The following is a 22,776-nucleotide window of genomic DNA, read 5'->3' on the forward strand; positions in this document are numbered from 1 at the left end:
CACTGTTGTTCACTAGTTAAGGTACATTTTTGTTGTCTGCCATTAATTCCCCAGCATGCCACTGTAGTGTGTGTACCTCTAGATCAATTTCCCCCCTAAAATCAGTCTTTCTTTTTCAGCACTTCAACAGGTTCCCAGTCTATAATATACATCCCACAGGACATCGTTAGAGCAAAGGAAATTATTGCACAAATCAACACCCTGAAAACACAAGTCAGTTACTATGCAGAAAGGCTCTCAAGAGCTGCCAAGGATAGATCAGCTAATGGCCTTGAAAGAACACTTGCCATCCTAGCAGATAAGGTAGGAGAATAATTCATTTTCCTGCTGAAGCACAGTGTATCGCTTGTTCTGTCTGTACCTTTAGTAGTTTTTCTTGAAACATCTGTTTTACCTTTTTCAGTAGAGTGTTGTAACATGCACAGACCTAAACAAAAGTTATGTAAGCCTTTATAAGTTCCTGGTTTTATTTATGTATCTCCTACTTTTGACACTCTTGCCTTTACCTCCTCTTGAAAGTGCAATGTCCTCGGATTCCCTCTATTCATTCATCACATTGCAGTAATGTGCATTCTTCACTTTCTTTTATATCCTTTTCTCCATAACCACCTGGGGTTTTTTTAATGTTCTGAGTCATCTGTCAAGCAGCAGCAACTGTGTGAAAGTTAATGAAACAATTCTGTATTTTTCCACTGGTGAAATAAGGAATAATGGTGACACAACCTTTGCTTGAATTATAGTGATGTAAACAAGTTATTTCTTGATGTGTGCTAACAAAAAGCAGACTGGACCCACAGCTGAACATAATCTTACAGGGAGAAAAAAACCCAAATAGAGTTTTACTGACCTCTTCTGTCCTTGAAGCAGATCTGAAGGCTCTAAACAGCAGTAGGGGCCAATCAGCTTGCCATAAATTGTCCCCGTGGAAGGGATACACATACAACTTTGTATAATAGGATCTCATGTAAATGTATTATTTATTATAATACTCATTCTAAATGAATACAGTGTATAATTGTTCTGTGGGATTTTCTACGACTGGATTATATGTATATATAAAATATTCATGTCTTGTTTGTTGTTATTTTAGTAGACACACAGGCCACATAATTTTCATATTCATGTGGCTTACAGAAATCCTTTAATGCAACGCAGCTAAATAAGACAGGGAACAAATTGCATTGATTAGTGGGTTATACCTTCAGGCCCTCCTCTTAAGTCTTTTTATGATTTCAGACAGGATGATTGGGGTGATACTTGATCCTTCTGGTGTGGCAACTGTTGTGTGGGGCCTAAAAATCATTTAATACAGACTTTAGTGAGTTGGAAGGGACTAATCAGGATCATCCTGGTCCTGCCCTCCCAGACTCACACCATGTACCTGGGAACATTGTCCAAACACTTCTTGAACTCTGTCTTGGTGCTGTGACCACATCCCTGGGGAGCCTGTTCCAGTGCTCAGACACTACACGTGTCTGTACATTGTTCTAAGTTTTCATCAAATGGAGAATAAAGTGCAAATAAAGATGAATTGCACATTCCTCAGTGAAATTTTCAACAATTACAAATCTAATATAGTACTACAGACTTTGGAAATGTATCACTTGTGTTTTGGGATCCTATACTATTTTTTAAGGTCATTCTGTAAAAGTATTCTAAAGGCACCTTCAAGCAATAATTTCTTTTACAGAATACTGCTTCTTTTTTTTTCTTTCTTGAAAAAAAATACAGTATAAATTGTGTATGGAATAATGAAAAGTTTTCAAAATGTGGGGCTTTATTGCTTTTTAGACCCGGCAACTTGTCACAGTTTGTGACTGCAAGCTCTTGGCAAATTCAATACATGGACTGAATGCTGCAAGGCCAGACTATATAGCTTCAAAAGCATCTCCAACCTCTGGAGAAGGGGAACAAGTGATGCTAAGGAATGATCAAGATACACTTGTGGCCAGATGGACAGGAAGAAATAGCCGATCTTCTCTGCAGGTGGACTGGCACGAAGAGGAATGGGTATGTTTGCACAGTGGAGTGATAAATCCTTTGTTCTTTTTACTTTCTTTCTTAATAAGCTCTGTAGCTGCTCAGCAGATATGCATAGGATGAGTATGTAGGGAGTGCTGGTCAGCTAGCAAAGATGTTGTCTCTATCCTGCAGGCAGTTACTCCTTGGGATGGGAATACAAGCAGGCTTTAATTAATAATTCTGGGTCTCCTAAACGCTGGAAATTGTTAGAGGAGGTGCACAGCATTTTTAAGGCGAGGCCCAAGGGAAAGTAAATAGCTTTTCAAGTGAAAAACTGACCCCACTACAATGGGCTTTTGCACTTTCCCAAATAAAGTGTTATTTTGTGGGTACTAGCTATGCAATTTAAGCTTCCTCTTACAGAAATACTACCATAAACATTTAGAACTTGCAGTCAATCAGTGTTTTGATTATGAACAGCATTTTAAAATTGTTTGCATGAAGTATTTAAATGATTTTCCCTACCACACTGCCAATCAAAATGAGAATCAGACTGTGTAAATTCTGTCATTTTGTTAAATAAACAGAAGTTAACTAAATCTCACAAATTGTCAAGATTAATTAAAGCAATTATTAATATTGGGAAATACCAACATTTAAAAGAGATTCAATTCATTTTGGAAATGGATCCTTGCTAGTTGTAATTATTTTGGCATAGTTTGACTTACAGTCAAAGTCACAGTAATAAGATACAAATAGAGCTAATTCAGTATTTAGACAGTAATTTTATTTGTTCACTGAGTTACAGAGAAAAAAGATGTGTGATTGTATACAATTATTATGTCAAACATGAATTTCAAGGGTAAACAATAGTGCCAGCTAGAAATTAGAATAATAGGGCAGGAAGAGGAACTTAAAATTGTTTGGCAAGCTTACACAGAAAATAACTTTGCAATTTACTACACAAGTCATGTCACTAAATATTGTTGACATCCTGGTATATGTTATTTATATACCCATAATTTCTGTGTGCACACATGCAACCACAATAGCCCAGAGGAAAGTTTGCAGAGGAATTGTGACTAGAATCACAGGACGAACTATGTCACCAAGGATTTGTTACCCAACGTCTCTTTTGGTGTTAAACTGGGAAAGAGCTGTTTTCTTTTCAGGAGAAAGTTTGGTTGAATGTTGACAAAAGTCTGGAGTGTATCATACAGCGAGTGGACAAACTCCTCCAGAAGGAGCGCCTGCAGAGTGACAGCTGTGAGGACGTTTTCCAGTGTGATGTCAGCAGTACCAGTAAGAAAGGTAATCGGGACAGTCGTGCCTACTGGATAAATCCAGAAGATTTAAATGAGACCTCATCATCCTCACCACCTTCATCATCCTCACCACCATCTTCATCCACACCATCCTGTGCATGCCATTCTCTCAAGACAAGTGCGTATGCCAGACACTGCTTCTCACTGCTGCTCTCTTCCTGTGTGCTGGCATCATTCCTAAGCCTCCCCTACAGCCCTCCATGTGTTTTTAGCTCAGTGGTGGTGTTAAGCAGTGATGTCAGGCAGAAAGAGCTGTTAGGTGTACTGGGAGCTGCTAAGCCCATTACTTATTTTGAAATCCTGGTCCCACTGAAATAATTTCCAAATCCATTGGTGGCAGTGGTGCTTGGTTTTCACTCTGTGTGTTTTAAGCTGGTAAAACAGTTGTATGGATTATCACATGACAGACACCACCTCTGCTAGCTTTCCTGTTGGCTTCAGCTTCTTTGCAGCAGTCAAAGCTTATTATAGGTAAATAAAGCATGAGAGAAGTGCAGGCACTACTAAAAAACTGGACTGCTAAAGCATGGGAGAAGACCACAAGCAGTCCCATTAGTTAAACTGAATGTAGATGAACCTAACAGAGTTCAAAGCAAATTTTAACCCAAATTGTGGTGCTGAGGCACTCAATTATTTAGACCTCGTGTATCTGGAATGTAGGAATTGGCAGTGCAAGTTCTTAGTTGAATAATCCATTCAAAATTTAAGCTCAAGTAGGTGCTGTATTGAACCCAGTGTAAAGTTGTGAGCCTGTGAATGAAATAAATCCATATCAGTTTAGACTGACAGTTTGACAGCTGTGCATTAAATTTCAGAATTATTTTATTTACTTATGTACTTGACTTACTCTGACATTCTTTGCATGTGGTCACTCTGATTTGGCCACCACTTAATAGTGCAGGTGGGCGAAGTGAAGCTCTAAAATGCCTGATCTGTGTTCTCATTTCCTTTGTCCTGTTCTGTCTTCTTGTTTGATGGCCCTTGTCCCTTATGTGTGTCTGTGACTTCATGTCCATCACATTGTTAGTGTTGCAGTGGAAGGGAGTGCCTTAAGAAAAAAAAGGCAAAAATGAAGTGAAAAAAAAGGTTAATATATTTTTGGTGTAGCTTTGCATGTCACCTTATAGTTTTATTTAGTATCTTAGACAACCATGTTTTTCTAGATTAGACTGACATTTTTGTGCATTATTAAAAAATAGGAGTGTAGGTTTTTGTTTCAACCTTTGACTAAATTCCTTTTACTGGTTTGATACCTATAAATGTTTTTGTTTGCTAGCTAGTTTACATGAAGTTTTATATGTATTTACATGTAAGTTTAATCAGTAACCTTCAATGCACATTCACATAAATGATTAAATGTTGTGGATTTTTAATATTAAAAATTCACAGGAAAAATCTGTGTTGAGTTTTGTCAGAAGCTTTTCCCAATAAAATTCAATGCTGAAAACACCTTAGATTAATATTTTCTTACCATTTTCAGTGGTACTTTTAAATCTACTCTGGATCTTGACACTTATGCCTCGTAAAAATGGAATTGGCTGTGTGACCCTACAGAGGATTTTTTTTTAGTGCAAAGAATTTCTGTAACTTTTCCCTGCTGTCCCTCCAAAATAGGGAAAAAAAATCCTACTGTTTAACTGAGAGAACCTGGGGCAGAATTGAAGGACAAAGAAGGTCCTTTCTCTAAGTTCAGAATCACAACATTTTTGGTTTAGTGTATTGAAAGAATTAAGGTTTTTCCAGTCAGTAATTCTGAGTTTTGAATAAATGAGCAGAGAGTAGACAGAACTTATTTTGAAAGCAATGTAAACCAAGGCAAGCAAGATAGTTCCAGAACTGGTAAGAGCGGGACAGTAAAATTTGATTGAAGGATCTCTCTAGAAATGAATGTTTGTGAAAGAAAATATTGCCTGAAATAGTAGAAAGGAAACTTAAAAAATATATTTTCAAATATATATATATATTTTCAAATATATATAATATATATACTCAGGTTATTGGCTTAGATATTCATTACTAAAATCACATAGGGACATACAGTTTCTTTAGTGAACATGATGGATTTTAATTTACTGAGAGGTTTTTTCTGATTATCTAGCTGAGATGATTGTCCTGATGCAACACTGTTGAATTTTATATTTTCTGTTGTTATATTCAGATTTGTAATTTATTGACTAGTGAATCTAGATATAAACAACAGAAGCTTAAATCCTGTTAGCTTAGTAAACTACTTTTCATTAATGCAGGACTTGCTACAACAGGGCTTATGTTATTTTTTACTGTTAGCACTGACCTGTAGTATGTTTTCATCTGACAGCTTGATCCTCCCACTGAAGTGAGTATGGAGTACTCACAGACTTCACTGGTGGGGTTTCAGCCCTTAATATACATTCTAAAATTTCTGTTAATTATCTCAGAAATTGTGTAATGGAATTTTGACTCAGGTAGCAGAGTCCTGGTTTCTTATTACTCTTACATTGTGGGTGCCTTAATGTAATTTTCTGTTAAGTGCATTGAACTTACTGCTGGTCTTTTGCTCTTCTGTTTAGCAGCCTTACTGCCAGCTTAATCTGTAACTGCAGTAAACCAGTGGTTCTCAAATTGTGCCCTGTGGATCACTGGGGGTTGACAGTGCACTTGCTGGTAATCCACAGCGAGCCTCTGAGCTAGCAGGTACTGGCTTTCCTCCAAGTCCCCATCCAGGTGTTCCTCTGATCAGAATAATGGAGTGGAGGAGACAGCCCATGCCCTCGATGCCTGGGGGCAACAGAGTATTTCTGCCTAGCTCCTCTTCACTGAGTGAAAATGTTTGAGAACCCTGGCACTGAGCATTTGAGTTGCTTGTATTTAGACTGTGTTGCTGCTCCTTAATCATGCATGTTGCCCCTCCATTTCTGTGCAGATTGCAGCCCTACTCCGGAAGAATCTGCCCCAGGTATGTGCATTCATGGCTTCTGCTTCTTCTGAAAACTGCAGGGGTTTGTTCATACTTAACTGAACAAGTGCCTTGCTTTAAGATGGACCATTTTGAAATGGCAGTGCTTTACAACACCACGTGAGTTACCTAAGCTGTTGAGCAGTTATTTCCTAAGAGTGCAGGGGATATCTGGTCCTTTCACATGTCCAGATATGGGAGAGTGCTTGTTCAAGGCCTCTTGGATTTCTCCAGTTGATGTGTTTCAGCAAACTGATATAGGTGACAGTGGATTGAGGCCTGTTTCAAATGTCATTGAAGTCTGTGGGAGTCTAGCATTTCAGACATGCCCTTTCACATGGGCTGTCGAGCTGATCTTTCTGAATGAGAAGTGGAGCAGAACATGGAGGAATCAACAAGGCTGATGGAAAATCTCTGTTGTGGGTGCATATCGATGCAGGACGACCCCCAGCCGGGGAATAACGTGCAATGACTCCAGTGATTTCAGAAGGCTGAACAATTGCTTTCTTAAGCTATACTATGTTATATTGCATACTATACTATATTAAACTATACTATACTAAACTATACTATATTATACTCCAGAAAAAACCTGTGACCCTTTCCAGACAGTCACAACACAGCTTTGACCTAATTGGTCAATCAATCCAAACACCCATCACCGGAGTCCAGTTAACAAATCCCTCTTCGGAAAACCATCTCCATAACACATTCCACATGTGCCAAACAACAGATGCAGCAAGTGAAGATAAGAATTGTTTTTCTTCTTCTCTGAGCTTTCTCACTGCCTTCCCCAGGAAAAATCCTGGGCAGGTTGTGCCTGCTGCTCCCTGTGGAGAGAGCTGTGGCCACAGGTGCACACCAAGTGGTATTGGGGATTGCAAGTCTCATGTTTCAGGATACAGAATTTAGGAGTCTCATCCCAGTGTTAAGATTCTTCTGTCCTTGTCCCTCTGTACTTAATATGAAAAGACTAAAATATCTTTTCAAGGCCTTGGAGGACAGCTGTTTTAATGATATTTTTATTGCTCTAGAGAAGAGACCCTTGGGCAAAAAAAGCAAGAACTTTTCCCACCTGACGTTACAGCCTACAAGCTTTACGTATTTGGTTCTCTTAATAAGACACTTATTTTTTATGAAATGGGCAGTAGTATATAGTCAGCAAAATTTCACTATGTGAACTCATTGGCCTTCCCAACACTCCTACCTTGTTCCAACCTAATTTGAGACAGGGAGTGCAATTCATTTTATTCCTGTTTACTGTTAATAACAGCTGCCACTGACTAAAAAAAAAAGGAGCACAGGTGACACTTCTGTAAAGTAGGTAGCAAAAATCATTTAGAACTTTGCAGACTGACAAGGGTTTGTTTTTTCATGGCCAGAATTTTAAACCAAGAGAATACACAGCACAGAGGATTTTTGCTCACTACCTCAGTTGAGTCCCTGCCTTGTATGTGAATGTTAGAAGAAAGAAACCCATCTAATAATTGCGTTATCTTTACCAGTGTACTTTGTGATTACCAAAGATAAACATATCTTTAAAATGAAGTGCTGTCAGACACACTACAGTTGTGGGTGCATATCTACACAGTTTTAAATCTTCGCTGCGTTAGTAGCTATATACATGTATGTACATACAGTCAATGAGATGATGATGTGCTGGAAAATATTTTCAGTTCTTGTTATTCTCATTTGCTTACAGAAAAGCTCTTAAATGCAGTAAAAGAAACACTGCTAGTTTCATCTGTATTTTGCTTTCTAAGTGTTCACAAGGCCATGTTATGACATCTGACTAATTTTCAGATAAATATTTAATAGAATTTAAAAGATAAGCTGTGATTCCTTGCCTGCTCTTTTGATGTTTCCTGCTTTATTTAAGGCAATGAAACAGAGTCAAACAACTTTCTCTTTGTGTAGTTTGTTAGGTTATCTACCACATAGAACAAAAGCCAAAAGGATAGTTCTGTTACTCTTGCCAGATATGTTTCTGTTAGTAGACTTCCAGAGTTCCCCTCTTTGGCTTGTTATCAAAGGAACATTTATTATTACTGCCTCTTAGTTCTGCCTCTGAATCAAAATCCCAAACAATTTACTTTAAGGGGCTTTAAGTGTTTCATTCATGCAGGTTCTGGTCTGTACATTGCCTTGTTCCTACAGCCAGCTAGGGTGGGAGCTGTGTGTGTGCTGTTTGTGAGCTCTGGTGCTTTTAAAAATAAAACATATTGTCCTGCCCTTTTAAAAGAGAAGGACTTTGACAACTCAGTTTAACTTCTATGCTTCCTGTGCAGGACCTTGAACAGAATCCCTCTGGGTTGTATCTTGTGTATTTCAGTGGAAAAAAGCTCCAAAGTACTTCCAACAATCTGCATGACTCCCATCTAATTCACAATGTTTAATATTTCTTCTTATCTAACTTAAAGCCTTTAAAACTGCTCAGGAGACAGGAAACACTTAAAAGAGTACCTACATTAATTTCTCACCTCACACCTTATTATTCTTAGCTGCAAGTAGGAGATGAAACATCATCTTGCCTCACTGAGGTGCAATAAGGATCAATAAGGTGGTGAAGCAATTGAATGATACACCTATGAGGCTAGAGATTGAAAAGGCAGGGTGTTTGGGAGGAATCTCATTGACAGAGATGGCTAAGCAGATGGTCCCTATTTCTGTAATACAATGGACTCCTTACTGTCTGTCCATGTATGTGCAGTGAAAGGGTTTGTTTGAATACGAACATGCAGTTATATATACTTCTGTATATAATTGTTCATGTTTCTGTTATGATTTCCAAATCGGCTATTGTACAGCCTGTTGTGTGGGCACAAATTCTGGTAAATTTTACATGGCCTGGAAAGTCATAACAGCTTTACAAAGTAAAATTCTCCATATTTTCCTCATGCAAATAACCACACTGTAAGGTTACTTAATTATTACAAAGCAGGGAATAACCATCCAGCCGAAATAAAATGAGTTCTAAATGTGAATTATTTGTCCTGCAACAGGAAGTTTCTTCTTAATGTGTGTTTGTTTCAAATAAAGTGCTTCCACTGCTGCTAATTTTCTTTTTTTCTTTGAACCAGGTGAATGGAGTGAAGCTCTTTATCCCTTGCTGACCACACTCACTGACTGTGTAGCCATGATGAGCGACAAGGCCAAGAAAGCCATGGTGTTTTTGTTAATGCAGGACAGTGCCCCGACAATAGGGCTCTGCCTGAGCCTTCAGTATCGCAGGGATGTTGTCTTCTGCCAGACTGTAAGCAAGCACATATGTATGATTTGATTTCACTTCCACATTGGGTGGGGTTTCTATGAATGTGAAAGATTACTCTTTCCAGAATTTTTCAGATCTCTTCCCTGGTTCGACACTGATTTCCCCCCGCAAGCTGTGCTATCCTGTGCTTACTGGTTATGTGCATTTGACAATTCATAAATTAGGTGTCTCCTTGGATATACAGTCATTCACTATTGAAAACAAAAATTATTCCAGAACTAGTAAAAATACTAGTATACTAAAATATACTGCTGTTTTCAGAAATAGCCTTTGCCTTCCAATGCCACCAGGCCAAAGCAAAAGTAAGGTGTGAGACAGGGGGACAAAAAGGTCTGTGAGTAGCAGGTGTACTCCCTCAGTTACCTTTTGTTGTTTTCTGCAATAAGAAACCCAGCAGAAGTCCAGCTAGAAGAAGAGAAATTAGTTCTGGGTTTTTTTCCCAGAAGTTCTGTTTCTGGACCTGCTGGCATCTCTTGAGTCAGACACTGACTAGCAGGTGTCTGCACGAAAAAAATTTCCACAGAGAAAAAAGTTCCTCTACCCACTACACCTTTGTATTATGTCTGCTTTCCTGTGAAATCATGGTCTTGTTCATTTATTTTAAGCAGTTTATTTCTTGGACATCATTGGCGGGGCTTTAGTCCGATAATGTAATATCAAAAATGTAAAACAAGTGACAGGATGAGAGGAAATGTCCTCAAGTTGTGCTGGGGAGATTTAGAGTACATATTAGGAAAAATTTCTTCATGGAAGTGGTTGTTAAGACCTGGAGTGGGCTGCCCACGAAAGTGGTGGAGTCAAAAGTGTTCAAAAATGTGTGGATATGGCAGTTGAGGACATGGTTTAGTGGTGTACGTGGGGGTGGTTCTGGGTTGGACTTGGTGATCTTGGAGGTGTTTTCCAACCTTAATGATTCTTTGATTTTGTGATCTCATAGAGATAATTCAGGGCATTTTCTCATATAAAACCCACCACATAATGCAGATAATTTTAAAATTCAATCCTTTGAATATGTTTACCCATCATGATCAGAACTTTATTCTCTTCTGTTTAATTCTATAACAAAGTCATACACCTGTATACATAGTATGTGGCCATCACCTGGGAAATTCCTTTGTGGACAATGAATTAAGACTAGCATTAATCTTAGATAATAGTACTTAGTACTATTAGTACTTAGAACTACTTAGGACTTATCTTAGGACTAGATCCTCAGGATCGTGTTCTGAATATCTTGTAACATCAGAGTTTAAGTCTGCATAATGCAAACAGATACTGCATTTTAAAGCTTTCTCAAATGTAATTTTTGAAAAGCAGTAATTTATTCATACTATCAAAATTCTTGGCCTAGAACTAGCTGTGTTGCTTTTCTGTCTAAAACTAAACCAATTCTCTAAAGAGCAACTTCTGTAATTCATAAGTTGTAGACCCTACCACAAGTGATCGTGTTCAGAAAACAAGAAAGTGTGAGATCTGCAGCAGCCCCATTTTGAAACAGCTTGTGAGATGAAGGCAGTGTGCCCTGAATCTGATTTTATGAATGTTTTGGGTTTTCATTGGTTGGTTGTCTTCAGCTGCAAGGAAAAAATGATGTCTAAAGGAAAAGAGTATCTGTGTGACAGATTTTATTGCACCTCTTATACATGCTGTGATTTTTGTTTGGGGCTGAAGAACCTTTTTTATTTTGAGTCATTTCATTCTTGTCTGTTTCCTCTCTCACAGCTGACAGCTCTCATTTGTGGTTTCATTATCAAGCTGAGGAACTGCCTGCATGATGATGGATTTCTAAGACAACTCTACACCATTGGCTTGCTGGCACAGTTTGAGAGCCTGCTGAGCACTTATGGTAAAGGCACAGGGCCAGGGGGTGGGATTAGCTGTTGCATCAGCAAATTCTGCATTAAATTTGCTACAGCAGGATCTGAGTGTTTGGGACAATCTGCAGCTCAGCTACAAAATTATTTTGAAAACTAAAATGCAAAACTAGATTATAGCTGAAGTACTTAATTATCTAACAACTCTGATTTTCTTCACATTTACTTGAATTGCTTCCAAAAGATAAGTGTACTTCTTTTATAATAGAATGTCAAAGGTTTAAGGAAGACTAAAATGTATCACAGTGGGGTTTTTTTTTGGAAAATAATTGGATGAAAGTTCTGGTAAGCTGGGAGAAACTGTGCCCAAAATACACTTTTTGAGTTTTCTTGAAACTTCCGTAGTCTTGCAGCACAATGTGAGACTGAAGAGAAAATATAAAAAGGGAAAGTACTTCACTGAGAAGTGTTTCACTCCTGTGTATCAAAAGCTGTCTGCATACTGGTTAGGGAATGTTTTATTAGACAAATCCAGAATACCTTGTGCAAAGGATATCATGGCTCTGACAATGCTGAGAAATACTTATTAGCATCACCTAACTTGGAAAATCAGCATATAAAATACTTAAAGAACAGTAGTCTGGACTGTTCTAGATAACTGGTGTTTTCTAAACTTGAAAAACACTAAGTTATTTTGAGCAGTTCAAGGAAGTTTTGCCTGATGATTATAAGTATTTTGTAATTAATGACAAACTGAACTCAAAAAATCAGCCATGACATTGTCTGTAGGTCAAGGGGGAGACCGAGGCTGCAGCACTGCTTCATCTGTGGAACTTCTGTATGGAGTGTTGGCCTATTGTTGCCATCAAATTGACAAAGGAAAGTTGTGCATAACAAGTAATTACAATTCACTTTTTCCTCTTGGATTTAGGTGAGGAGCTGGCAATGCTGGAGGACATGAGTTTGGGAATCATGGACTTGAGGAATGTAACCTTTAAAGTAACTCAGGCTACATCAAATACATCTACTGACATGCTGCCAGTCATCACTGGAAATCGGTAAAAAACAATAAATATACTTTATTCCTCATGAGTGGGAACATGCTAAAATTTGGCTTTTTCTACCCAAGTTGTAGAAGAACTGCAGTATTAATGAGGAGTGCAAAATCAGCCATTGTCAGGAGATTGGTAGATCTGATGTGAATGTCTGTGAGGATATAAATGCACCATTACAGGTTGCTGCAGGTTTGTTTTTGAACTAGAGTAGATCTTCTGACTAGAAGCAAGTTGTGGCAGTTCCTCAGAGTCAGTTCTGACTGATGGTTGTTTTTTAATGTTTATATTATATTCTAGGTGTTATCCCTCTTTAGACAAATAACACATGCTTGGAATGTAGCTTTTTTATCCTTATGTCTCACAGCTGTTTATTTCTTTTCAGTGATGGATTTAATGTGAGGATCCCTCTGCCAAGCGCCTTGTTTGATTTGCTGCCGCGTGAGATTCAAAGTGGAATGTTGCTGAGGGTTCAGCCTGTTCTTTTCAACGTGGGAATCAATGAGCAGCAAACCCTAGCAGAGAAGTAGGTGTCCAGTCAGGCAAGCTCAGCCTTGCTGGCAGTTCAGCAATGGAACTATGTTGATGTGGAATTGAACTCTTACATAACTGACTGATTCAGTTTCTCCAATACATGAACATGGGAGCACTGTTCTAAAGGAATCTGCCAAATGCCAAACAAAAAGAAGTCCTTCTTAATGTGCCACACAGCTGTAAGACTCCTTACCTCATGAGTTTGAGACTAGTCCAGGTTTATGTGGTTCAGGTGTGAATTTACAATGGGAGATCTATCAAGGGCTAGTTAGCACACAGGTGCTCCTTGTGACTTAAGACCTCTGTGACTGATAGATCACTAGAGGCTGAGATCATTCTGGGTATTGCTGTGTATTTACTGACTTGGTTTTGCACTCTCCCTGAGACTCTCTCTCCTGGTCACTGTCAAAATTCAGGATAATGGGCAAGGTGCACCTCTGTTTTAACATACCCTTGCAGTATTAATGTAATGCAACACTGCTGTTGTAAAACTGAAAAATATAATTATGTAATTATATTTGCTAGGAAAACTGCGCAGTTCTGGAAGTTCTGGAAGAGCCAGCAGATTCCCTCTGTTATGGCCACATCCTATAAAGAGTACATTGGCAGAGCACTGCTCCAGTGAAGCACTCCTGTGAAGCCAGGCACATGCATGTTGTGACAGCAGCCTTGGTACCAGGCTGGAGTGTGCACTGTGGTGGTGGACAATGAAAAAAAGTCTTAGCAAAAGCATTGCAGCAGTTACTGTTCTCTGTAGCCTACAAAGGAAGCCCAAGATGGCTAGCACAGTTACAGATGTCAGCACTCTGTGTGTACATCTGTGTGTGTGGATATATTTAGATAAGATGCATCGGGGCATTGTTGACAATATTTATTACATTCATGGTTTATTAATCCTAGAGCCATATTTTTCATTTACATATTTGAAGTCAACATTCTCAGTCCTATCTACTGATGTTATGGTTGTTATTATTAGTTTATGAACTAAGCTACTTAAGCCATCATTAAAAGTTTAAATTTAGGTAAAACAATTTGCCAGGTAGGAATTTCGTATTGAAAGAGAGACACGAAAGCCAAAGAATTTCAAATACTATTTTCTTCAAGATTTTTCTTATACCTTCCTTCCCTTTTCCCCCTCATACTCATATATTTTCTTTCTCTGTAATGAACCATTACAACAAGTTCTCTGTTACACTTCACCTGGCATTTGAATGGTTAGGGAACTCTTGGGATGAATCTTTAAACTGTTTTTTTGGTAGACATATTGGCAAGTGCAGTTGTTTCAAAGAAAGAGAAACATTTTACCTTGGGCTTAATTGTTCCTTTTTTCTCCTTTTAAAGGTTTGGAGACACCTCACTGCAAGAAATAATTAACATGGAAAGCTTAGTGAGGTTGAATTCATATTTTGAGCAGTTCAAGGAAGTTTTGCCTGATGATTGTAAGTATTTTGTAATTAATGACAAATTTGCTTGAACAGCACAATTCAGGCTGATTTTTTCATTTGTTTGCTTTATGTTGGTTTTTTTTTAAATGTTGATGGTACACCAGCTTTAGTAACCTCCAAGAAATGATACAATTCTGTTTTAATTCTTTAGTAGAATGGATTAGAGTAGAGTGGATTCAAGAGGCTTAAAGGTCAGACTGATTAACTTTCCTTTTTAAGGTTACTTTTACATCTCTTTCTAAGTGGCACTATGTACTGTATAATCATCCAGTTAGGCAGTGAGATTGTTGTAAGGTAAAGGTATAAAAGTGATAGGTTCTAGCAGCAGCACTTTTATCTGCAGTTTTTGGTGATGCTCTCTGCACTTATGATAAAACCTGCTCAGAGAGCAACTGCCAGTTTTTTGGAACTAAGTCACTTCCCTCTGCTTTTCCTTTGGCACTTCCCTGTAATTGTTGCATCTGCAGCCAACAACAGAGAGCCTGGAAAAGTAACAAAAGCTACATGCTTAATTTTTACTGGTTTTTAATTTGCTTGTTACTGCTTGGGGTTTTGTTGAGAAGGCAGTGGCCATAAGTGTTATTTACAAAAATATTCATCCATTCATTATTATGAAAATCAAACCTTTTCTAAGGTTATTTCATGTGCTCTACAGTTACAATTTTATTCCAGAAATACAAATGCAACAGCATGCAACAGGATAGTAAGAATTCTGTCTGTTAAAGTGTGTTATTGCGAGTTTGGTTACTTTGAATTTTTTTTGATACAGCTGAGAGCACAACCAGCTTCCCTCCATCCAGACATTCATAATGCTGCATAATAAATTCTCTGGAATGTTAGCTGCAAAGTTTAATTTTTTAATGTATAGTAGTCTAGCATCAGATTTTCTTGTATGATTCAAAAATTAATCATTTTAAAATGAATTTTTTTCATGTCTCTGTCTAGTCTTTTATAATAATAATTCCCATTCAGCTCCTTCCTCTCCTTTTTATTTGCTTGCCTTTTTTATTTTTATTTCAGTCTCTTCCCTCTTTCCCAAACTTCTTATGTTTGATCCAATCATCTTTTGGCTTCTTCTTTTTTTTTTTCTCCTGAAAGTTGTGATAATTTAGGATATACAAAGTGAAGTGTGCTTTTCTGTGAACCCTTATCAAGGAAGAATAGCATTTTACATTTAACTGCAAACCAGGTGATTATGCCTAGTTATGTAGTCTGTGGTAGGTAGAGGCAAAAGGGAAAACAAACAGATCATTCTAGGGGACAAAGGTCCCAGTGAACTATCTGCTGGAAGACTGCAGGAAATTTTCTCTTCAGGAGCACTACACAAGAAAAGTTGATTCCTTATCCACTGTCCATGTGCCTGTGTTATTAGTTCTAAATTCTGCAGAATTTATAAGAAATTAGTCTTAGCTTCACTAGCTCCTTGTCCTTGTTCTGTAGCTCTCCTTGTCTTTAGAAAGAGGAGATGGCCTGTGCCCTCTTTTTGTTTACAGGTATTGGTTTCTTTCTAGATGTAGAGTTCAAACAGCCCAGCCCAGGACAGGCACGGTATTGTTAATTATAGAATAGAAATGTAGAATTCTTTAGGTTGGAAAAGGTCTTGAAGATCATCAAGTCCAACGGTTTCCCCAGCTCTGCTAAGTCCACCCCTAAACCATCTCCCCAAGTGCCACATCTCCACATTTTTCAAATACCTCCAGGGATGCTGACTCAACCACTTCCCTGAGCAGCTTGTTCCAGTGCTTGACAACCCTTCAGTGACAAAATTTTTCCCAACATCCAATCTAAATCTCCCCTGGTGCAGCTGGAGGCCATTGTCTCCTATCCTGTTGCTGGTTGCCTGGGAGAAGAGCCCTGCTGGCTTTCAGGTGGTTGTGGAGAGCAGTAAGGTCCCCTGAGCCTCCTTTTCTCCAGGCTAAACAGCTGCTCCTTCAGCTGCTTCTCATAAGACTTGTGCTCCATACCCTTCACCAGCTCTGTTGCCCTTCTCTGGACACCACTGAGGTTTCAGCACCTGGATGTCCTCCTACAGTGAAGGGCCCAGAAATGAGCACAGGATTTGAGGTGTGGCCTCACCAGTCCCCAGTACAGGGCACAATCCCTGCCCTGCTCCTGCTGGCCACACCATTGCTGACACAGGCCAGGTCACCATTGGCCTTCTTGGCCACCTGGGCACTGCTGGCTCATGTTCAGCTGCTGTGGACCAGAACCCCCAGGTCCTTTTCCACTGGGCAGCTTCCCAGCCTCTCTGCCCCCAACCCGTAGCACTGCCTGGGGTTGTTGTGACCCAAGGGCAGGAGCTGGCACTTGGTTGTGCTGAACCCCACAAAAGTGGCCTTGGCTTATTGATCCAGCCTGTCCAGATCCCTCTGTAGAGCTTTCCTGCCCTCCAGTAGGTCAGAACTGCTGCCCAGCTTGGTGCCACTGAGTGAGGGTGTACTTGATCCTCTCCTCCTGATCAGTGATAAGGATTTTAAGCAGGACTGGCTGCAGAACTGAGCCCTGGGGAGCCACACTGGTGGATGTAGCACCATTCACCAGCACCCTGTGGGCCTGACCATCCAGCTGGGTTGTTTTACCCAGTGAACAGAATGTCCCACCAAGCCATGAGCACTTCGTCCTGGAGAATGCTGTGGGAAGCAGCAATAAAGGCTTTGCCAAGGTCCAGGTAAACAATGTCCACAGCCTTCCCCCATCTGCTCAGCAGGTCACCTTCCTCTAGGAGATCAGGTTAGTCCAACATACCATTTGCTGTGAGAAGTAGGCCTAAAATAAAGCCTCAGATGTCACTCAGGTAGGATTCTTTTTGTCACAATGCCATCTCTTACAGTGCATACCTCTGTATTTATTCAGTCACAACTTTAGTTGGTGTTCTCTGTGGTTACTCCTTAAAAAAAATTAAACAAGAAAAAAGACAACTTATTGAATACTTGTAATTGATTGTCTGGAGTATCTTGCTGCATATGTAAGAGATGATGTGCAACAGTTTGAACACAGAAGATGAGTACTGAAGGTGGTCTGAAAAATTTCAACTACTTTATTTCCACTTAGTGAAATATTAATAAACAGATCATGACAATGTGCTGTCCTGTGGGTGTTTCTTGTAACTGAAAGCTGACCAGCTTGCAAATTTAAAATCAAAAATGTAAGCAGAGTATAAAATATCTTCAGAGTTTCTCTGAAGACATTCATGTTCTCCTGTCAAATCTGTGGCACAGAAATGAAAAGACTATAACAATTTTGCTCCCTTTGTTCATTCTCTTATTATACTGCTATTAGATTATGAGTTCCCGAAGTTTTAAATAACTGGAATTTATATTTCCAATTGAGTTTAATTAAGCATGAATTTGTTTTGTTGATGGTACTAAGTAAATCAGAACTTGAATAATTGTTCTAGTTTCAAGAAAACACAAATAACAGGCATATAGAAACACTTTGTAAAAGATCTGTTGAATACAGATGAATAAGTGGAGTTGGTTTTGTTTGTTTTATAGGTCTACCTCGATCTCGTAGTCAGACGTGCCTGCCTGAACTGTTAAGATTTCTGGGACAAAATGTTCATGCAAGGAAAAACAAGAATGTTGATATCCTTTGGCAAGCTGCTGAGGTATTTATTCATCTAACCATCTCTGCATAGTTCAGCTGATTTTCTGTATTCATATGTATTTGCCTCTTTTTTATTACTGGAATGTTTGAATTTCTTCATTTGCTTGCATGTTGCTTGCAAATGCTGCCAGGCTAGACCTCCTCTAGAATGAGACATGGGGAAAGAAAATGTATTTTCCGTGTCAGATTTTTCCCTCAACTCCTAGACCTCCTCTAGAATGAGACATGGGGAAAGAAAATGTATTTTCCGTGTCAGATTTTTCCCTCAACTCATACAATGAAGTTCTGCTCCCTCAAACATGCCAAACTTTGACATTGAAGCCCTAGAGAACATTTGTGTCTGTCTGAGGGGAAGTACAGGTGTTGTCTCTGGCAGGAAGTTATGCCTGTAGAAGGAGTGATGGCTTGTCTGTCCCATTTCCAGATATGCCGCAGACTCAACGGCGTTCGGTTCACGAGCTGTAAGAGTGCCAAGGATAGGACTGCCATGTCCATCACCTTGGAGCAGTGTTTGATCCTACAGCATGAGCATGGAATGGCCCCACAGGTCTTCACTCAGGCTCTGGAGTGTATGAGGAGGTAAGAGTTTGACCACATTACTTATTCCTAAATAATGAACCATGCAAACTGCAGAGGAGTGGTGGTCTCTGTTTCCATCAAAAGAAAAAAAAAAGTAAGCTAAAGTCAGGAGACTGTAAAACTGACTGCTAGAATTCATCCCTCCTGTGCATGTGAGTTGCATATGCTAAAGCTGGTTCTTACCAGATTTATATCAGATGGGCTTGAGTTTTCAATAGAAAATTAGGAGTTTTCAGACAAGCATGTAAAAATATGTTTTCCATTAATGCTGAGCTTCCAGAACAGGAAACTGGTGCTTCTTTGAAAGTTGTTTAATGATGACTTTACCTGAACTGTCATAGCACTAGGTTTCTTAGTTCTAGATCAGGGAGATTACTCAGGGATGACTTGTTTTTGTTCTTTGAAACACAGACACCTGCAGTTTGCACTGGTTTGCCAGTGTATCCTTTAGCAGTGAAACACTGCTCACTGGGTGAACTGTCAGTATGAGTGTTTCACACTATATAGCAACCAAATTTCATCACAATGTGTCAGTGTGCTGTTGTCATATCAAAATAATGATGTTCTGTATTCTGAAGCAGCAGAGATGTTTGCAAAATTAAGTACTGTACTTAAAAAAAAAAAATCTGTTTACTGTTGTTCAATGCCTTGTTTCAAGCACTGCTGGAAAACTCCGTAAGTCACATACCAAAAGAAAGGATAAGAAATCTAGCTTTAGTCTTTATCAATGTAGTTCAACAATGCTGTTCAGTCCTGTTTTTCAACATTCACTCTTATCAAATGTACTGTACTGTGTGTCTTTTCACCGAATTCTCTAGAGTGTTCAATTCTCTTATCCTTTCTGTATGTTTTTGCTGTTTGACCCTTTCTTACTCTTCAGTTACCTAGAAGAAAAATGTCTCATATAATGACACTTGCAGCCTCTTACACTAGTAATTTGGGGGTTTATACCTACATCTAATTGGGTGGCACTGGACTTTTTTATTTTCAATTTTTTGCTGCACTTTTTGCTACATTGTCACAGAGTTAGTACTACATGAAAAGTGCACTCAGAAACTACTTAAACCTTGATATTAGAAACAAAACTTGAAACAGCTTTGTGAGGGAGAATTTACTAACTTGAAATGGACTAAGTGGTTCTCAAACATCTTTATTTAAATTGTGCCACTTGTTGACATAGACATCTGAAACTGTTACACAGTTTCACAGTTGTGTATTTAATAAGAATAAAACCAACTAGGAGAAATACAGGTAACCTTGTTACTTTCTTCAAATTCTTTACTGGGTCACTGGGTTTTTAATGCAATTGTGGACACAATAGAGAGAGAGAGAGGCTAACAATAACATTGTTTTGCTCCTTCAGTCTACCAATTTAATATAACACAGGATCAGATAAAATACTGACCCAAGAAAAATACTGCTTTGTGTTGACCTACTCAGGGATATTGAAAGAGGGCAAATTAATCAAAACCTTTGGCTTGAGTGTTCTACCAACATCAGGGACTTGCTCTGGCAGGTGAAGGACTTGACTTTTTCTTCTGTTAAATCTTTGACTTAGAGAGATTGTACAGGACAAATACTGACTAGTCCGGACAGAAAACCAAGATTAGATCATTCTTCAAGCCCATCACTCTTCCTCACATCTTATTGCTCTTTGGGATATGTGGTCATGTTTTTAAAATTATTTGTTAATTCCACTCAGGAACAATGACACAGAATTAATAAAGCTTAATGAGAGAAACAGGATTATGGAACAAATATGTAAGAGTCCAACTCCACCAAATCCCATTTCAGCCTGGACAGTTTGACCTGACCTAAACAACAGGTACAGAATAAGAAAGAAAATTGTGCCCAAATTGCTTCCAGGGCATTCAGAAAGCTTGGTTTTGTTATATTAACTTGGGTCTTCTATTGAAGTGTACTGGAAAAGGAATGTTTGGTTCATTCTTAAAGACTTTTGAAGTTTCTGAGGCATTTGGAAGGACAGGGAAGAAGTACTAGTAATCTGTGAGACTCAAAGTGTTTAATCTCTTCTTTACTGACAACTTTCCAGAGAAGAAAAGTGTCCTTGCTTATACCAGTCTTAAAAAAATTAAGAAAGCATCATCTTCTTCCATTTGATGTTGGTCTTCAGAAATGTTAGTTCCCACTTACTTGTCCCCAGGGACTTCCCTTCTTTCCTAGTCTTGTGATAATTATGTGTCCGTGATAATTATGTTCAATGAGCAGGGAAGTCAGGGAGGGAACATTGAATGTTCTTCTATATTCTTGTAGAAATTTACTGATACAAGTTCGTGGCTTTCACCTTAGAAACAAATACCCTATTACAATAAAGTCATTTTCTGTAAATAAGTTACAGCTTTTCCAGTCCCATATCAAACACACAGTAACTCCCAGCTCACAAATAGTAAAATCATGATGATATGACTGGAAGTCCAAGCTAAGAGGACATGGCTACCTGACCAACAGAACAAGAGTCAAAGTCCAGCTGGCTCAGGTAGCCTCTTCCATCTGCAGCCACGCTCCCCACTAGATCTTTGACTCCCTGCCCTCCCTCTTCCTACCAGATTTCTGTCTTGTCAGAAATGCCAGTGGAGCTGTTTGTGGGAATATGCTCTAAGGCAGTTTCAGTCAAGATCATTCTGGGTAGCCAAATCCTTTACATGTTTTGGGTAGCCCAGCTCATTTTCATTAAATGAAATTAATTAGGAAGGTGCAACACAAGCAATTTAGCCAATTGGCAACACAATTAGGAAGGTGCAACACAAGCAATTTAGCCAGATGGCTCAGAGAAGAGCCATCTCTGATAGGGGCTCTTGAAAAGCGGCTGGAAATGAGGTGAGGAAAATCACCATGGTGCTGACTAAAAGGATTACATAATAAAGTCCTAGGAGTCATCTTTGGGTATGACCACTCACTGCAATAAAACAGCTATGATAACAAGCTTGGTTGGATTTCTTCACTGATTGATCTGCTTTAAGAATAAAATCATATCGAGTTAAGCTAGACCACTTGGCAGATGCCCACCCAGCTGTTCACTACCTTCCCCCAACAGGACAGGAAGAAAAAATATGTGAAAAAGCTCATGAGATAAGACAGGGAAATCCCTTGCCAGTTACTGATACAAAACTGGCAATCCAGACTCAGAGAAAAAAATTTTATTTCTTGCCAATGGATTGGAGATGTTAAGAAATAAAGACAAAAATTAGAGAACCTTGCCTACCACCTCCCTTCTTGTCCCAGGCCAAAGTTTTCCACTGCTTCTTTCTCAGCTCTTCTACCTCCTCCCCGTGCTGAGTAATGCACAGTGGATGTGGAACAGGGATTTGCAGTCAGTCCATAACAGTCTCCTCTGCTCCTTCCTACTTGCACTCTTCCTCCACTCCAGTGTGGGTCCCTCCCATGGGCTGCAGTCCTTCAGGATGAACCTGCTCCTGCATGGGCTCTCCATGGTCTCCAGTTTCCTTCAGTAAATATTCATCTGCTGCATTGTGGGTCCTCCATGGGCTGCAGTGTGGACAGTTCCTCTCTACAACTGCAGGGGAGACTGCTTTAGCTCTTTCTCCTCTCCTTCCCTGACTTTGGTGCTCACAGGGCTCTTTCTCAGATCTTTTCCCATCACTCTTCAATGCCATGGAGTGCTTTGCCTTTCTCACACACTCCTTCCCCGAGGCACCAGCATGGCTGAGGACTCAGCTGTGCCTGCAGTGGGTCACTGAAGCTGGTTGGAGCCAGCAGTATCCAGCCCTGGCCTCTCCTCACAGAGAGAATTCCCATATGCAAGCTAAAGTAGAAGGGAAATTGCTCTGTCTCCTAACCCTAGAGCTAGTCTGCTGATGAATGTTTTGATTTAAGACCCTGCACAATTTGGAATATTTGATATTTCCAAAAGGTGACTTTTCACCTGTCAGGGGGAAGCATCTTTATGAGGCCAACAGTGACAAGGAATACACTTTCCAGCTCTTGCCTCCATTCCCACCATATGTGTCTGTGTATATGTCTTTATGTAAAATTGAGTAGCATGATATTTATTTTTAATGGTGGAGATGTGGCATGTGGTGTTCATAATGCCAACTTAGCATTTTTAGCCTTTCTTCTTTACCTTTCCCATTGTTGTACATTTTCTCTATATTCTAAAACACTTTTCTTCCTCCAGGCCATTTCATTGAGCCTTTATCCACCACTTTCCAGTAGACACTAGGTTTCCACTGGCTGATTCTCCTGATCACACACACACTCTCCCCACTGCTACA

General features: G+C 39.3%; 1 protein-coding gene across 12 annotated transcripts in view; it reads left to right on the plus strand.

Moving 5' to 3' along the window:
* Positions 1 to 22,776, plus strand: part of INPP4A (inositol polyphosphate-4-phosphatase type I A) — a 111,689-nt gene that overhangs the window by 79,783 nt on the left and 9,130 nt on the right. For all 12 annotated transcript variants that reach the window (XM_054514068.1, XM_054514069.1, XM_036388633.2 and 9 more), the window contains 11 exons: positions 120 to 303; positions 1,792 to 2,010; positions 3,135 to 3,273; positions 6,190 to 6,222; positions 9,303 to 9,475; positions 11,216 to 11,339; positions 12,239 to 12,365; positions 12,745 to 12,885; positions 14,235 to 14,332; positions 17,833 to 17,945; positions 18,369 to 18,523. In XM_054514068.1, coding sequence (XP_054370043.1) covers positions 120 to 303; positions 1,792 to 2,010; positions 3,135 to 3,273; positions 6,190 to 6,222; positions 9,303 to 9,475; positions 11,216 to 11,339; positions 12,239 to 12,365; positions 12,745 to 12,885; positions 14,235 to 14,332; positions 17,833 to 17,945; positions 18,369 to 18,523 — 1,506 coding nt within the window. The remainder of the gene's footprint in view (positions 1 to 119; positions 304 to 1,791; positions 2,011 to 3,134; positions 3,274 to 6,189; positions 6,223 to 9,302; positions 9,476 to 11,215; positions 11,340 to 12,238; positions 12,366 to 12,744; positions 12,886 to 14,234; positions 14,333 to 17,832; positions 17,946 to 18,368; positions 18,524 to 22,776) is intronic.

This window comes from Molothrus ater, chromosome 2, assembly GCF_012460135.2.
Source record: "Molothrus ater isolate BHLD 08-10-18 breed brown headed cowbird chromosome 2, BPBGC_Mater_1.1, whole genome shotgun sequence".
In the NCBI taxonomy this organism is placed as follows: Eukaryota; Metazoa; Chordata; class Aves; order Passeriformes; family Icteridae; genus Molothrus; species Molothrus ater.